The sequence below is a fragment of the Lissotriton vulgaris genome, chromosome 6 (genome assembly GCF_964263255.1).
Source record: "Lissotriton vulgaris chromosome 6, aLisVul1.2, whole genome shotgun sequence".
NCBI lineage: Eukaryota > Metazoa > Chordata > Amphibia > Caudata > Salamandridae > Lissotriton > Lissotriton vulgaris.
This window is the reverse complement of record NC_141694.1, coordinates 222554327-222573444: the sequence shown is the minus strand read 5'-3', so window position 1 is coordinate 222573444 and position 19118 is coordinate 222554327. Positions and strand designations below refer to the sequence as shown.

The 19118-nt window shown below is 45.5% G+C and overlaps 1 protein-coding gene across 1 annotated transcript in view; it reads right to left on the bottom strand.

Moving 5' to 3' along the window:
• The window catches only part of MFSD2B (MFSD2 lysolipid transporter B, sphingolipid), a 286777-nt gene that overhangs the window by 209844 nt on the left and 57815 nt on the right, over nt 1-19118 (bottom strand). Inside the window, exon 3 of the mRNA XM_086926264.1 lies at nt 9715-9839. Within this exon, the coding sequence (XP_086782390.1) occupies nt 9715-9839 (125 nt within the window). The remainder of the gene's footprint in view (nt 1-9714; nt 9840-19118) is intronic.

Below are 19118 nucleotides of genomic sequence, written 5' to 3'. Positions count from 1 at the left end.
ATTCCATACGTCAACGGCAGGTGATGGTATCTAATACCCTCGTCTACTGAAGCTGGCAACTGCATACACACATAACAATCTTTCGCATCCATCGCATCAATGTACTCATACAACATCTTGGCATACGCATTCTTTCCAAAGTTTCCTTTGGACAAATCTGCATGTAATCTACAGCTTTCTTCTGCTAGCAAAGCTTTCTCGGCTCCTATGTTTACCTCTTTCTGGCTAGGAGTGGTGGGTGTAGGTGTTCCCTCGACCCCCGCTTCCTGCCCTTGTGGTGCTAAATAGGAAACTAAAAATACTAAGAATATAAAGAAAATCACTACTCCTATAAGTGTGCCTATAATACATTTTGCCCTAAGAGTCGGGTTCCCAGCCTCCATGGTCTCAGACAGTGTGATTCATTTCCAGCAGCAACACAAAGTCTCTTCCTTGGCTTTATGAATTTCTCGAACCACACCTAGAAGCAGAGATCCCCTTTCAAATCTACATTTCCATTTTGCATTCAGGCGACCCTGACCCTTCTCCGTCCTCTAAGGGATGTCCCTAAATTTCTTCTTCTTCCACTCGGCTCTAAGTAATTTCAACAGCTATTTATAAAGTCTTTACTGATCAACTATGAGATTTTCTCCAACTGCACAGAGTACGTAATCCAAGATTTCCATCCGAAGGACTACAGATTCAAAAGCAGGTATCTCAGGGCCAAATGTAGGAAAAACCAGTCTATTCAGGATCAAGTCATTTATCTTGCTTAGGAAAGGGGGATTAGGAATCGTGATTGTCAGTATACCTTCAATTTCCAGTCCAGGTACCAACAGTATCACTTCCAACTTAACATTGGGAGTCGTATCGGTCACAAGCACCGACCTTACCCTCCCGGATCTCAGTACACCTGGCATTTGTCAAAGGGTAGGTCCACTCCGGAGTGGCGTATCTTCGACAAGGTACTCTCACCCTCCTAGATCTCCTCGGACCTTTCTCCTCTGACTCTCTGTTTTCCCCTTCCGGGTGTGATTCTTCAGATACAGGTGCAAGATCTCTTTCAGAGGTCAGCCTCACGTTCACCCTTTTCCGCCTTTAAGGCCAACTTGCCTCTGTGTTGTTCACTCCTCTGCTTCTCGTCGGCACAACCTGCTCATCACTGCCTTCAGCTCTTTCAGGGTCGAGATCAGCAGCTTCCCTCTTCTGAGGCGGATTCTGTGTTACTGCTGTCGTGATCTCCCTCAGCTCGGTCAGATGAGTTACCAGCCTCTTCAGGCACCCCCACAGCTTGGCTTGTCCCCTCTAGTGGATCTTCCTCCACAGCTGGATTTCCTTCAACGAGAGGAGCTGTTTCTTCCAGGGGTGCTGGGACTCTTCGGGTGTGAGAAGCATGTATCCAGTTCGGCAATCCACCACACTTTACGGCAGTGTTCGTCACCAGGATAACTTGAAACGGCCCTCGCCAGCGCACGTCCAAGCAGCTCTTCCTCACGTGCTTCCGCACCAGGACCCAGTCACCGGGACATAGGTCGTGGCAAAGGTCTCTAGAAGCCGGGATTTCAGCAGTCTGCACCTGAAGAGACACAGAATGGATGACATCAGATAGTCCCTTGCAGTAGTCAAGAATCAGATCATCTGTGATATTTAGCAAGGCTGCTGAAGGGATGGACGGCAATCTCATAGCTCTTCCCATCAGCACTTCATGAGGTGAGAGTCCTGTCCTCCTGTCTGGTGTACTACGCATGCTCATTAACACCAATGGTAAAGCATCTGGCAATTTCAGGGACGTGGATGAACACACTTTCGCCATTGGAGCTTTGAGGGTTCCATTTATTTGCTCTACTATGCCAGAAGCCACTGGTCGATAGCTACAATGCAATCTCTGGTCAATGTTCAGTGCAGAGCAGAGCATTTTCACAACTTCACTGTTAAAATGTGTCCCTCTGTCTGATTCCAAAGAGGTCGGGACCCCGAATCTAGGCACTAACTCCCTCAACAATAATTTTGCTACTGTGAGTGTATCGCACCTACGAGTTGGGTATGCCTCAACCCATCTGGAAAACACACACACATTCACCAAGACATATCTGAGGCTATTACACTTCGGCATCTCGATGAAATCCAGTTGCATTCTGTTGAAAGGCCCTCCAGACCTCCCAACGTGACTCAACGTGACTGGTGTCCTTTTCCCAACATTCAATTGTTGACACGTAACACATCTCTGACACACCGCTTCCACAGCCGTTCTAAACTTGGGATTGTACCAGGTCTGCCTAAACACTCGTATCATTGCATCCCTTCCCAAATGCACAGGACCTTGTATCTGTCGAGCCATCAGGCTCACTAGTTCATTTGGCAACACAGCTCTTCCATCAGCTGAAATCCACAAGTCCAGATCCCCTTTAGTACAACCAAAAGTCACCCATACTCTTTTCTCAAAATCAGACGCTGCATCTTCCTCAATTCATCCCAAGTATCTGCCACTTCAAGTATCATGTTTAGCTTGGTCCCTTTATGCATGCCCTCAATGACTTGATCAGTAAATGAGTAAGCTTGTTCTGCACAATAACGTGCAACTTCATCCGCATAACGGTTTCCCAGGGACACAAAATCCGCACCTTTGCTGTGTGCTGTACATTTCACCACAGCGATTTCTGCTGGACCCTGCAGAGCTTCCAGCAGTAACCTGACAAATTCTCCATTCCTGATAGGGGAACCTGATGATGTCATTGAGACCACAACTGACCGAAGTCATGAACCACACCAAACCCATATCGGGTGTCGGTGTATATGGTGACTCGAATTTTGTTGGCTGCCAAACAGGCACGCGTCAACGCAACTATCTCAGCCACCTGAGCGGAGTGTACTCCTTCTAAGCAGGCAGCTTCGATTATCCCATGAATCGTGCAAACAGCAAAAGCCACTCTTAACTGTCCAGCATTGACTCTTATACATGAGCCATCTACAAAGAGAATTTCATCAGGGTCTTCCAATGGCTCATCGACAATGTCTGGTCTAGGTTTGGTGCACAGTTCAGTCACCTCAAGGCAGTCATGGTCGTCACAATCATCATCTAAAACATTTGGCAATGGCATCAACGTAGCAGGGTTCAAAACCGAGCACCTCTTTAGGGTCACATTCTCCGCAGTAAGTATAACCTGCTCGTAGCGTGTGAGCCTATTGTTGGTCAAGTGCTGCGTTTTGGTCCTGGTCATTAACAGTTCTACTGAATGTGGAACATGTACCACCAATGGATGTCCCATCACTATGCTCTCACATCTCTCAATGCTGACACCGGTTGCAGCAACGGATTTGAGACATCCGGGCAACGCTGCGGCTACTGGGTCTAAGGTACTCGAGAAATAAGCAACTGGTCTACGGACACCTCCATGATCTTGGGTTAGAACTGCTAACGCGCAACCCTCTCGCTCGCAGCAGAATAATGAAAACAATTTGGTGTAGTCAGGCATTCCCAGAGCCGGAGCACAACATAAGTCTTCTCTGAACTCAAGGAAAGCCATCATGCAGTCTGTGTCCCATGGTACCGGATCACTCACATCCTTGAGCGTCAGTTTCTGTAAGGGTTTCGCCTTCAGGGAGAAATTAGCAATCCACTGGCGACAGCAGCCAACCATTCCCAAGAACATTCTAACTTCTCTCTGCGTCGAGGGCACCATCATTTTCATTATTGCCTCTATTCTGTCAGGAGACACTTTCCTTATTCCCTTCTCTATTCTGTGTCCCAAATACTGTACCTCTGGGAGACAGTATTGTAGCTTGCTGGGAGATACCTTGTGACCATTTTCTGCCAGATGGTTCAACAAAGCGACGGTGTCTATTCTACAAGCATCTTCTGTCTCTGACGCAACAAGGAGGTCGTCTATGTACTGTACAAGAACCGAGTTCTGGTGCAGTACTAGACTTTCAAGATTCCTTTTCAATAATTGATTAAAGATCGATGGGCTCTCTGTATACCCCTGAGGGATACGACGCCATGTTAGCACGCGATCTTCCAGCTTAAAAGCGAAAAGAAATTGGCTCTCCTCATGTAATGGTATTGAGAAGAATGCCTGACACAAGTCAATCACTATGAACCAATCAGCCTGTGCTGGAATCTGAAATAATATCACTGATGGATTCGGTACCACTGGACAACATGGAACAACTATGTCGTTCACTTTTCGTAAATCCTGCACAATCCTGAATATTCCATTTCCAGACTGACCCTGTCCTCCCGGTTGCATCTGGACTAGCATCAGCTTATCCTTGAGCTTCTTAGTCTTCGAGTCTATCTCATCACTGCAGTACCTTGCATACCTCAGGATCTCGTCTAAAGGTTTGTTCATCCAACAAATCAAATGTTGTTGTATCATTAGACAGATCTCGGGTCTCAGTCCCAAAACAAACTTGGACACAAACTGTCCCATGTCCTTCGGATCCATCACATCCAAGCCACTGCACTGCTTGAATATCTGCAACAGTCTCTCATAGTACTCATGAACTGTCTGCTTCGGTTCTAGCCTAGTTCGGTCTATTTTCACCCAATCTATGTCTTGTGGTGGCACCTTTGTTTTTAACCACGTGATCACCCGCTCGTATTTTATCATTACTCTTGGGGAAGGTCCATTTGTGAGTGCGTCTCATTCTGGCTCCTCTGTGGGCCATTCAACACTGATTTTACATGCTACCCACAGATCTCCCGGACCCACAATGTCAAACAATGTGTTCAAATCAACCCACAGTACCTTCGAAATCTTGACAAACCTCTCTACCTGCTTGTACCATTCTACTGGGCTCTCTCTCAACTTGGGAAATGTATTCTTGAAAGCAGCCAAATCTCCCCTACTCCAGGGTGCGTGCACATATCCTCCATGAGCAACTTCCCTCAAGGGGTATGCTTCTTTATGCATTAGCCCTGCTCCTGGGGGAGTCTCTATAGTGCTCCGCCTAACACTCTTCTTTTTTGACCACCTTTCCTCCCATTTATCCAGTTGGACCCATGTTTGGATTCCCACTATTAGTTCTCTGATGTGGGTTTTTAATCCGATCGCCCTCTTCTCGTCTAGATCTTGATCTGAGTACTGCAGCCTATGGCCAACCTGCAAGGCCTTTGTCCTGGTCAGATCCACTGAGTATTTGTTCGCTAGTTCCGTTAGCTTCTCGTGAGCTGTCCTAGCTCTGCGAGTAACATCTTTCGCTACAAACAACAATTCATCTGGTTCGTAAAGTTCTATTCTTTCCAGGGGTATTGTACCTTCCACTATCTCTTCCACCTCTGATTTAAGTCTCAGCACATCTATTCTCCTTGCCTTTATTGCTGCCCTCAATGTGCCTTGACTGGAGGTTTCACTCGAGTCTCTCCCCTTACATTCCTGACTCACTCGTCTGTCCTCCTCGGGTGTGTTATGGGGAGCACTTCCTCGCTCCCATCTTTCACGGTCCCAGTCTTGTCTTCTATCTGTAGATGCAAGGGGGGACGCTCCCCTATTTTCCTCCCCCCTACAGTCCCATCCATGCCTGCTTCCATTAGATGTACAGTGGGACATCCCCCTGTTGTCCTGATTTTCAGTGCCATTACCATCCCTTGACCTGTCGCTTTGGGTATCCACGATCGTCTCCCAAGTTTGCAGATCTGGTCTTAGTTCTCTGATTGGTCTTGGCTGTGGTCCTCTCAAATCCATCGGTCCTCTTAGACCCCCCTGTTCTCTGGATGAGTCTGCCGATGCTGCCAAAGGGGTGCTCCTTTCTACAGGTCTGGACCATCGGTTCCACTCGTCCGCCACATTACTTCTATCTTCGCTGACATTCCTTTCTCTATCTATTTGTGGCAGACTCTCGTTTTGTGTCTGTTCTGGGTTGTACACTGACACTATGGGACCTATGGTGACAGGTACCGTAAGAGCATCTGGTAGCCTCTGAGCGCTGGCCCCCTCTTCACAGTGTACCTGCTGTACAGTGAATCTTCCCACTACTCTCGCTTCTGGGGTCCGTTGAGGTACCCCCTCACCTTCCACCGAGCCGGACCTGTCCCCTACTGGGCCCAAGTCGCTCTCTCTTAGGACTCCACCGTCTACTACCGATGTCTCCCTTCCTATTTGGTGGTGGTGACCTCCCTTCTACTTCTGGATCATATGGAGGTGGTCTCTCCGACAACAGTCTCTCTATCAGACTGTCTTCCGTTTCACTATCATCATCCTCTGTACTCTTTTTCTGCGTTTCTCCTGCATTGACCAACAGTGGGTACAGTCTGTCTCCCTCTATGGTCTGCACTCTCCACCTCTTGGCCAGTGCATCCCACCTCGCGTCCTGTACCGCCCTGACTGATCTCTTCACTCTTTCCTGTCTTCTATCCATGTTCTTTTCGTGGGCTGCCCTGATCCATGCATTTAATGCTTCGAACTGTGTTGGTCTAGGCAAAGGTCGCAAAGAAGACATAGTCGCTTTTAACTGGTACAACACTTCTAATCTGAATGTTCCGTACCTAGGAAAGGTCAATTCCTCACTCCTGTCAGTCATCTTACACCAGTTCTCAAGCCACAGTATGGTATGTAACCCAACATTCGTAGCCATTTAATGGGCTGGCGTATCCTCGGGTGGAGCCTCTTCCCCACCCCGAGGTTTTAGCCTCTTTTCTCCCGAAAAACAACTTCGCAATCTTTTTAAACATTTCATGATGAAACCCACAATGTTTCCTTGTTTACTATGCTCGTTTACCTCACTATGACAATCCACCAATCTCAGCGTGGCTTCACTCTAACCGTCCTATCCCAGCGCGGCTCTTTCCTGACGTCACTCTCTTCCCGCTAGCCGCCCAATCTCAGCGCGGCTCCGCACTACCCGTCCTATCCCAGCTCAGCTCTTTCTGACATCACTCGCCTCCGTTTTGCAGCAGTTCCCCTCCTTTCTCCGCTCGTCTCTCGGTCATGCATGCGTCCCAATCATGCACTTGAAATGATCACTTCCGACCAAGCAACTACTTCCTTGACTGTACGTCCACAGTCTGACTGTAATTGTCACCGACTGGCAAATGTCTGTCCACTTAACGACCAGACAATCGCCTCTCCGATAGGTTACATACACACGGCAACTTCCGACCAGCGTCCGTTACCCACGCATTCACACATTCGTTCCCCCTATCTCGGTCCTGCGGGCGATCAATGGTACCTCATGACCCCCTTTCACTGGTTGATAATTACTGAAGGTGTTCGATACACCCGAACCACTTAAACTCTCCTTGAGCTTAAGATTTTCACCGGTTCCGCGCGCTCACAACCTGATCTCCTTTCACACTACAGGCACTCAACTCCGCTAGACAATACAATTCAACAACATAATGCACACCGCAATCTAACACGCATGACCCTTTTCATACTCACTCTCTTACGACCTGCTGCTTTCTGCCGCACCGTCACTCTCCGTCATTTTCCGTGGAACACCGTCCTCCGGCCGCTGCTCTACGGACGCATATCTCCAGATCTCTATCGGCCTTGGGGAACTCTTAGCCTACTCTAGATTACCCTCACTCCAGAAGATAAACCATCCTACTCTGCTACCAACTGGAAAGGTGGGATTTTTTATCTCTAGAATCAGAATAGTATTTCTAGAATCCCGCCACAGGTCGACTTGAACCTTTTTACCTGTCATAGAGTGTAGAAGGCAATCTACTTCAACATCGTAGTGTCAATTTGAACTATCCCCATTGCTTTCCCCAAAGAACCACTGACAAAAAGTCAAGTTTAAAGATTTATTATAAAGCCAAAAGCAGTTGTGTATATAAACACCTCAGTAAAAGGTTCAGAAGGTAAACAGTCACTAATACAAACATGATCCTACGGAAAAGTCTCAATCGACTAAGAAACAATACAAGTATCAATTCCAAAACCACCAGACTAGCAAGAATTGCTATAATCTGGGTTTTAGTAGGCATCGAAGAAAAGAAGAAATACATCCAGATTAATCTGTCCCTATACTATACTAAGTGACATCCCTACTTAACAAAGTTCCCTCCTAACAAAGGTGTCAGCCGTGGTGACTTCCAAAGAAGCACACTCACTTGGTTCGGACTTAGCCTAAAATCCCATCTCGCATAGCAAAGCTCTCTGCCTACCCAGCATCTTTCTTCGCCCTCATGCGCATCTGCTCTGCTCTCCTTCGGGGTGCTGTCCCTAATACAAACCCCACAATATGGACGACACGCCCTAAGGTACGCCCCTCTCAAAAGTATTAACTTTCAAAGAAAACTCCATTACGACATCTTCATCCTTGTTCGTTGAAAAACGTCCTTGGGTCCCAGAGTCTTCTCCTCTTGAAGTTGCTTCCCTAAATTCTGCAGCCACTCCTCCATGTCTGGGACTACCATCCTAACGCTCATACACAATGGGCCCTTCTCTACTATCTCTAGTTAACCTTGCACCTGCAAAGGAACGCACATAAATCGATTCACAGTTCCATGCTACTTGCAATTAATTTTCTAAAGAAACCTTCTAGGAAAGACATTTCCATGATTTAATGTGAAGTGAAACATTCTTAGTTCGGCCTACACAGTCTTTCTCCCCACCTGGGCCTCTGCATGTTTCGGGATATCCCATTCTAACATTGGCAAACATTTTCCTGTTCATTAGGCCTTCATCATTATAATAAAAAGAATACATTTTCTAACTTAACACTTCTATGTCATTATATGAATACAATAGTGAATTTCTAAACATGCATTTAAATACATCAATGACTATTCGAGTATCCTTTAACTGAATGAATATTTCACTGCAAACAACATTTCTAAGTTAACATGGCATTAGTATTTTCAGAGCACTTTACGTTACAGCTATGTAAATTCCGGCACATGGTTTCATAGCTCTGCGTCACATTTAAACATGGTTATAATCCTCTATATATGCGGGTGCTGATTATTCATGAATACGGTGCACCCCTACAATTTCTAACACAGTTTTGTGCTCTCTCAGGATCAAAAAGAAAATCTAATATATTAATTTCAATGTGCACTCGTATTTCTCTCACTAAGACAATGGTGCATTGTGCAGACCAGTAGCGGCTGCCACCAAACTGGAATGGTGGGGTGGGGGGCTAATAAAAAAGTATTTAAAAAGCACTTATCTTAGTACCACCGACCACAGTCTTTTCTCCGTCCTCGTCTCTGCACCAGGAAGTACACAGCCTCCCGTAATCCCCTGGCCAATCATGATGCTGCCTTACAGCAAGGTTGTGATTGGTCTGAGGCCCGTGGTTCAGTGCTCAGACAGGAACTGGGAGGCTGGGCATATTCTCCAACCAGGCTGTGAAGAACATTCAAAGTGGGCATGACAGTTTGGCCGTCCCGAGACGGCCGGCTAAACTGTCATGCGCACTTAAGTTGCGGCCACCACTACTCCTCCCTGTGACGTGGGGAGCCCAGCCCCGCCTGCCCTAACCTACCCTGGCTTCAACTGCAAGCTGAATACAAAAACCAATATGATAGCAACGGAACAACTACAAGCTGAATACAAAAAACAAAATGATAATAACGGATCGTTATTATCATTTTATTTGGTGTATTCAGCTTGCAGTTGAAGCAGTGGGGTGACGTTCCTCCGCCTTAGCGAAGGAGACGCCTCTGGTGCAGACCAACTTCAAAATCACTAAGACATATAAACGATTTTGTGTTTAAGGGCTCCGAATCATGGGAAAAAAAAGATGTTTTACATTTAGCAGAATTAAATTTGGCATTGAACTTACCATGGCATAAGGCGACCAATTCGTGTCCATTTGCCCTTGTTTATAAGGTACCCAACCACAGGATCTGTAATTCCACCCCAGGTTTTCCCAATTAACATGACCAGAGAGGTTTCAAAGGGTGAAATCTGAAAGGTAAAAATAAGAAACTGCTTTTAATCAGGGTAGAAAAAGAAAAAAAACACTCAACCAACATAATACAGTGCAACAAACATGATGCATCAAAGTTTCAAAATATCTCCTTTCAGAGCATTCAAGAAAGGCTTCTAAATTATCTTTTCATTTATGTGACAGATCCTTCCTTTTTATTTGTTACATTACGTGACATGTCATTAGCATTACATTAGTTTCACAAACTGTGCCTGTCCTGCATCTCTTAGGGATATCACCAAAAGGTCCCTTCAGTATATTCCTTCTGGGTATTTCGATAATGACTTTGACAAGATCATAAGCTTAAAACCAGGATAAGGTATTTTTGATGCCTTAGACAAGATACATTTTTTTGTAACCGGGCAACCCTCTATCATTGCTACGCCTTAGTTCATTGATTTCTCCAGTGATTAACCTCTATCTGGTGTCTGAGCAGAGAAGCAACCCTTCATTAGCCAATATAATTAATTCAATGATGTAAAATTGATTCGTCACTTCTCTTTCATTAATACTTGGTTTGTCTGTTTAAAGCAACAGCCTTCATATTGAGCTAGGTTCAGTTGTAACTTCCACATAAACTGTAACCGTTGTTAATACAATCACTATTGATTTGTGAACTTCAGATCACTGGAATTGTGTTGATAGAGAATCTGTAGATTGTGGGTTTGAGAATAGACTTCATTCCAAAGACCTGCTTTGTGATTAACTAGACTGAATTGCTTTAGAGAACAAATTAAATATTTATCCATAAGGAAAGAAAAGACTTCTTGTAAACTTATGGACGGATAATGCATCGGGCCAGGACCTGATAAAGGTGACCCCGGCCGACTTTGTTTGCTATACTTTGAATAGATCAAGGGGAAGAGGGGGTGGATTAGCCGTGATTTATTGCGCTTCCATCATCTCCTCCTTTAGTCCGGGTGAGGTGAAAGGGCTGCGAGGCATTAGACTTCTCCTTCCGTTTCACTCCCCAGTATACCTTCCAAGGTTCACTTGTCTATAGACCACCAGGCCCCAGAGCTCGCTTAATAGAGAAGGTGGGCAAAATTGTGGAAACAGGCATTACAACTAGCTCCTATACTATATTAGGCGATTTTAATTTCCACTTGCAAATTACAGCAGACCCAGACACAGCCAAATTGCTAGATTTGATGAAATGTAGCAATTTAGAGCAACAGGTGACAGGTGCGACTCACCAGGCTGGGCACATATTGGATGGCATTTTTTCCAATAATCCATATTTATGTATGAAGGATATTATTCCGCTACCATGGTTGGACCATAAAGCTGTGGTATTTAATCTTAACATTCCTGAGCGCAACCCTTATAAACCAGTGAATAAAAGGAAATTGGAGAGAAGAGAGTGGAAGAGAGTTGTGGCTGAGGATATGTGTGATACTCTCAATAAGACCTTAACCTCGCCACCAGCAAATTTAGAATTGGCTACAGGTTCCTACAATCAATGGGTAGTTAAAGCAGGAAACAAACTTGCTCCTCTAAAAAAGTTCAATCCCACTAGAAGGCATCCGTCCGCCCCTTGGTATACACCGGAACTGAGGGATCAGAAAGTGAGTTGTAAACATCTGGAGAGAAGATGGAGAATGGAGTACAAGCTTGGTGATAAGGAGGAGTATAAACAAGCTCTTGCCTTATATAAACAGCAGATTGATCAGGCTAAACACCTATTTTTCGCTTTGAAGATTAATAAAGCTGCTAACTCGGCTAGGGAACTATTCAAAACAGTCACCAGTCTGGCCAACCCAGCGGCTATTTCAATTACACCCAGTCAAGGACTATGCGAAACTCTAGCTAGCTTTTTTTGTACAAAGGTGAATACCCTCTTTCCGCTTTTAAAAATGTAATCCCAAAAACTTGGGCGGACCAAGCTGATAATCTGCAGTCAGAAAACAAAGGGTTGCTGGAGGAGTTTGCTCAACTCACCACCATAAAAACTACTAGCCTTATGATGCAGGTGAAATCAGGCTCTCCATTGGATCCCTGTCCGATTGCTATCTTAAAGCTAGCAGCAGAGCCCGTTCGTCGATCCTTGACACCCATTTTCAATGCGATGTATAGAGAAGGCTATTATCCATTGGACTGGAAAAAAACTTCCATCTTGCCCCTATTAAAGAAACCAAATCTGGATATCAAAGATCCTAATAATTTCAGGCCCATATCTAGACATCCGATACCAGCGAAAATTGTAGAGACACATCAACACCCAGCTCAGCCAATTCCTGGAATCCACACATGCCCTTGATCAAACGCAGTATGGGTTTCGAAGGGGCCACAGTACAGAAGCGGCACTTTTAAAACCTTCCGAAGAGGTTCGGACTATTTTAGATCAGGGTGGTGAGGCAGTTAATGCTAGATCTCTCAGCAGCGTTTGACACGGTCCGTCATGTTTTGTTGATGGACCGGCTGCGGGAGATCAGTATAAGGGGAGTAGTATGGAGCTTGCTGAAATCATTCCTGATGAATAGGAGTCAGCAGGTGGCGCTGGGAGAATTTGTATCCAACCCATTTGCACTACCGTGTGGGGTCCCGCAGGGGTCCTCACTGAGTCGGACGTTATTTAATGTATATGTATCTTCATTGGCGCCCCTTATTCGATCATTTGGTTTTAGTTTGACCACATATGCGGATGACATGCAAATTGTGGTGTCGCTACTTCTATCTGAGGTAAAAAGTGTGGCCCACCGTTTTAATGGGTGCATGACTGCTGTAGGGTCCTGGATGGCACAGAATTGTCTTAAATTAAACTCTAGTAAGACGGAGAACATAACAGCTTTAAAAACCAGTCCGAAGACCAGCCCACCTCACCCACCCCAAACCAAAACTGCACCCTAACAACCTTTACGCCTGGAACCCAATCACCACCGAAGACACCATCCGCCTGATGAACTCCATCCACTCAGGATCGCCAACCGACCCATGTCCCCACCACATTTTCAACAAAGCAGAGTCGATCATCGCACCCCATCTCCGCGATGTCATCAACTGTTCCTTCAACTCCGCTACCTTCCCGGAAAGCTGGAAACATGCCGAACTCAGCGCCCTTCTGAAGAAACCCACAGCAGACCCCACTGAACTTAAGAACTACCGCCCCATTTCGCTCCTCCCATTCCCTGCCAAAGTCATTGAGAAAGCCGTCAACAGTCAGCTCGCCGCCTTCCTTGAATCCAACAAATCCCTCGACCCCTCACAGTCCGGCTTCCGAGCCAAACACAGCACCAAACCGCCCTCATCGCAGCAACAGACGACATTCGCACTCTACTGGACAGTGGAGAAACAGCCGCCCTCATCCTACTTGACCTCTCCACAGCCTTTGACAAAGTCTGTCATAGCACCCTCATACAACGCCTCAGCAACGTCGGAATACAAGGAAAAGCACTGGACTGGATCATCTCGTTCCTCGCCGGAAGAACCCAGAGAGTCCGCCTCCCCCCTTTCAGATCAGAGGCCACCGAAGTCATCTGCGGCGTACCACAAGGATCATCACTCAGTCCCACCCTCTTCAACGTATACATGAGCCCCCTCGCATCCATCGTGCGCCAACACAACCTCAACATCATCTCCTACTCAGACGACACCCAGCTGATCCTCTCTCTCACCAAAGACTCAAACACCGCCAAAACAAACCTACACGAAGGAATGAAAGAAGTAGCCGAATGGATGAAGAACAGCCGTTTAAAACTAAACTCGGACAAAACGGAAGTCCTCATCTTAGGATCATCCCCCTCCACCTGGGACGACTCATGGTGGCCACCGGCCCTGGGAACCGCACCCATACCAACGGACCACGTACGTAACCTGGGCTTCATCCTGGACTCCTCCCTCTCGATGACCAGACAAGCCAATGCCGTCTCATCATCCTGCTTCAACATCCTACGCATGCTCAAAAAAGTCTTCCATTGGATCCCCACCGAAACAAGAAAAACGGTCACCCACGCACTGGTCACCAGCCGACTGGATTACGGAAACACCCTTTACGCCGGAACCACAGCCAAACTACAGAAAAAACTCCAACGCATCCAAAACGCCTCAGCCAAACTCATATTAGACATCCCTCGTCAAGCTCACATTTCCGGTCACCTGAAAGACCTCCACTGGCTCCCCGTCAACAAGAAAATAACGTTCCGTCTCCTCACCCACGCACACAAAGCCCTCTACGACCTAGGACCCGAATGCCTCAACAAGCGACTGTCCTTCTACACCCCCACCCGCCAACTACGATCGTCCAATCAAGCCCTCGCCGCAATTCCGCGCATCCACAGATCCACCATGGGGGGAAGATCCTTCTCCTACTTAGCGGCCAAGACCTGGAATTCTCTCCCCACCCACCTCCGCCTTACACAGAACCACCTCTCCTTCAGAAAACACCTAAAAACTTGGATATTCGATAAGTAATGTACCCCCCCCTCCCTCAAGCGCCTTGAGACCCTCTGGGTGCATAGTGCGCTATATAAATTTTTGAACTTGAACTTGGAGGTGCTATGCTTCGGAAATGACCCCAATTTTTGGACACCCGAGTGGTGGCCTGATACTCTTGGTCCACTCCCCGCCCCAAACAGGAAGGGTAAAAACCTGGGTGTATGGGTGGACCAGAAGCTTAACTTCAAAGACCAGATAAATGCAGTGACCTCGGCCACGTCCTTTGTGCTCAGGTCCTCTAAGAAAATCCTGTCATATCTACCGACAGATTGCCAAAAAACTGTTATCACCTCCCTCACCATGTCGAGGCTAGACTACTGCAATAGTCTCTATTTTAACATGCAGGAAGGACCATTGTAGAGGCTGCAAGTTTTGCAGAATGCTGCTGCCAGACTGGTGTTGGGCATCCCAAAATATGCCCCTATAGCGAAAGAGTTAAAGAAGTTGCACTGGCTCCCAGTTAAGAAGCGTACTCGGTTCAAGGTTTTGTGTCATGTGCATAAAGCACTCTGTGGAGTTGGACCAGCATATTTAAAAGAGCGACTGTACTGGTTCACTCCAAATAGACCACTGCGCTCATGGGATGCCAAATTGGTTCATGTGCCGTTTGCAAAAAAAGCTACATGGGGCAGAAGAAGCTTTGTGGTTAGTGCAGCCAAAGCCTGGAATCCGCTCCCCCTGTACCTAAGGGGTATGTCGAATCTTTTGGCTTTCAGAAGGCCTTAAAGGCTTGTCTGTTTACGGATTAGACTGACTCCTATTTTGTTCCTAGGAAGGGTCACACAGCGCCAGGAAACCTACGGGTAACAGTGCGCTTAAGAAATGTTATAAATAAATAAATAAAATAAACTTAGAGTGAGTTGTAGCAAGTGAATGGGAAAGGTTAGAATAGAGGAAAACTAAAGGAAAAGCGATGAGGATATCAGATCTCTCTGGGAATCAGACAAATGTAGGTGAAACCTAAAAGGAGGATATAAAGGAAGACCTAAAGACAAGACAAAGAGAAACACTATCATATTGTTTGTTCGTCACTTAATCTCGACCCACGCCCCTATCAGATTTTAGTGCAGATTTGTTTCAAACTAATGTATTTGAGTCCCTCAAGAGTCACTAAAGGGTATAAACTGTAGCTCCACATTCGAGCACAGGTTATAAAATCATGCACATAGGCATACTGCATACAGTTGTTTGCCCTTCTCCACTCAATCATACAGAACAAACATTCCATGTCAATATTGTTAATTAATAAAAACAATTCCAAATTCTACCAATCAACAAAACTATTCCTTATATACTTTACTCAAATATAAATATATTGACTAAATAATGTTTCTACTAATCAGTTTTGTTGCATTTATAAAACATGGTGGATAGATAAATAAATTATATGGCCAAACTCTGAAAACAAAATTAGACCTTCTCAAAGAACTCGTGTTTCTCTTAAAATGAACACACCTGATCATTCTTGCTTAATGGGAAAACACCATCCTAAAACAAAAACTCTACCTTTTAATAGCGTTTTTCTCATAACAGAAGTACATCTAAAAGGATATTGCAGCACGGGGAATAGCCCTCAAGTTTAAAAACATTGCTTAGTTATGAGTACACTGGAAACATTTGAAAAAAAGCTCCACATTTTCAAATAACATCGGAAACTTTTCTACGTATAAGGGTCCTTTTTCACTCCAACTTAAACAAACTCTGAATAAACATTACACAAAATTGTGCAACAGGGGATATCCTATTATATTTTCAATCTGCAAACTTTGTGGGACTTCCGCACTGATGGAAAATACCTCCAAATGGAAGGAAATAAGAGAAGTATATACACCTGAAACCAATGTTACAAACCTGACACCCTTCCCTTCCAACAACATAAATACTGCCCACACCATAGGATCTGCATTTTTTCCTCTCCCACTGTTAATCTTGCAGCCTCTACATTCTGTCTGAAGGATGCAGGCCGCACTTCTGAAGAGGGAGAGAATAGCATTTTTACTGAGGAGGAGACAGTCCTAGTAGTAACATGTACATGGCACGATTGTGCCTGCTTTCAGGCAGGATTGTTTTCGAGCTAGAAGGGCTACCTTCCTGCATAAAAACAATCCGAAGAGACATCTTCCTCTTTCCGTGTGTGCAGCAGGATGCAGCACACTTGGAAGGAAGAGGTAGCAAGGAAAAATAAAGATATACGCTTCTGTCAGGTAGGCCCAACATTGTGGCACAAACCCATGTTTACAAGTCTTTGTTAATCTGGGTTTGCATCAGAAGTCATGGGTGGTTTTATAGGAATGCCATGTGCCACGCACGTAAGGCCTACCTGACGCAAAGTAACAGCATGCCGTGCTATGTTTTTGCTCTGTACTTACTAAACATTGCAAAGGCACACAAAATGGCTTTCCGTGGCTTAGTAAATGCCCAAAATGATTTTTGCGTTAGGGCTGTATCACAAAAGCGATGCAATCCTAATGCAAAATAATAGTAAACCTGGGCCTACATTTCTCAGGAATGTAGTTTTAAACCACAATAACATCCTCTTACATAGAGGAATGCTGGTTGGCTGGTGTAGGCCACCTAATGGTCAGGTATGAAATTTATGACTAGGCTCCCTGATTTAAGATACCAGTTCACTTTGGTCAAGTGTCGGTCAACCTTGCCATGATATTTACCAAAACTGTTATCGCCACCGCCTCAAGTATTCCCTCCCATATCGGACTTTGCTGTGAGGTGTGTTCATCTCTTGAGACAAAAAACCACATTGCCTGTTTAAGTCTTGCTCCTAGCGGTGCACTTGTGCAGCACGAGACATTTAGTGGGTGAAAAACGGGTTATTCAGGCTGCCCCTAGTAATCGCACACGCTTGTGCGATTTCTTTTGTGGTACGCGATTGGCCTTAGCTTGCGTCTTTTTATTAGAGGCGGGGGCATTGCTCCGCCCATGGCCTATTGGTGTCTATTACGCGCTTGGTGCGCGTAATAGACACCAATAGGCCATAGCTCGCAGTGGCGCGCGCACGCCCACCACTCACAGGCTTCTTTGTATTTCAAGCGGAAGTGAAAGCGAACGCTTGAAACACAAAGCTCCCCAGCCAGACCCCGCATTGAGCGTCAGAAGCTGCTCGTCTTGTCCAGCCGTCAACTTTCCTTCAGTGCGTGAGTAATGGACGGAGGCGCTGAGGAGCACGAGCTCTGCTGCCTGTCTCCAGACTGCAGCACGTACCCCTGCAAGGGTCATCTATTTCCTTGTTTTTGAGTGCTATTGATACTTTATGATCAGCACAGGCTGAAGAGGCCCATACTCGCCAGCCCACAAAAGTGTCTAAAGACTGTTTACTTATCTACCTGTTCAGTTTAATTAAAGGTGAGCAGTAACACAAGGGGAATTTGCTGTTTTGTCCAAGTAAAAATATACACGTATCATTTGTGTTGCACCAGTGTTTCAGTCATTCCACCAATCGTCCTAAAGTAACATATCCGTTCATTCTACAATTCTATCCCCAGCCAGCCTTCTACCCCTTAATTGGGCTCTCACTTACATCCATTCCTTCTGCATGTCCCTGACTGGCAAGCAAGTCACCCTAAGTTGGATTGATGTTAAAAAAAATCAGAACTCCTGCCCCACTGCACAAGCAGCACTCCCGCAATAAACAGAAGTATGCTAGCTGGGAGTACTGCATTACCTGGGAACCACAGTATTTCTGCCACCAGCAGAGCATTCCATGATAGGCACTATGTGTTGCGCCTACCGTCCACCCATGGAGATCCTGCAGTCCTCTCATCAGACCAGTTGGATGGTAGACTGGCCACTGAAACCTGCTCTTGCTGGCACAAGACCACAGAGCCTTGCATCATTTTGACTTAAAATAAGCCTTCAGTCTGGACCCACCCACTGCTCGCTCTTTCTTGCGACAATGTGTCAACTTTGACTATGCTGCACAAACCGAAACGTAGGAGTATAAGAGTAAACACTATGCAAGACTGCAAATGTCCATTCCTGCATTACCATGGTGGGAAAGGGGCCAGAAACTATACTGCTTTTACAAGGGAATGTTCTGTTTGTAAAATGGCTGACTGATTAGGAAAAAGAAGTTGCTGATGTCCCAGTACATTATTTATTATGTTTCAAGGAAAAGTAATTCAAAGTGTAATTTTATACATCCAAAACAGTAAAAATGGCATGGGCATTTAAAATGTAACACTGTGCTTGCTTATTTACAACTCAATAAACATTAAAAAGTGGCTGGCCAGCTGCAGCACCTGTTCTGAGCACACCCATCCTATGTACTGGTGCTAATGGTGTGCTCAAAATCCTACCTTTCGCTAAAGTGGTGCTGTGTACACTTGCACCTTTTGAAACTCTCCTGCCTATCCAGTAACAGTGGATACGGGGGCAACATAGATAAGCAAAGCTGCCGGTGTATTCATGAAGTGGCACTTTGAAAACCGGCCAGGTTATGGTGTTTCACATATAGTGCAGGGAACCTACACACCACAACCTGCATTCTGACATATGTAATAGTAAAGTGTAATTAATACCTAATCTTTATTTTTCGGGTAAATTTTCTTTTCATGTTAGTTGCGGTTTGTGCAACGTTCCATTTTTACTATTACCCTTTCCTTTAGATTCTTTCACATAATTATGCATTTCAATTTCAGGGGCAATATTTGCAGTCTGTTTTATGGTCACCACCAGCTCTGTTGTTCCTCATTTTCTGTCACTGCACACTTCATATTGTGCTCTTGCACTGTCCCTGCACTACAATTGTGGGAGATGGAGTTTATGGATAGGAAAGTGGCGTTATAGATCGCCAATCAGGCAGTGCT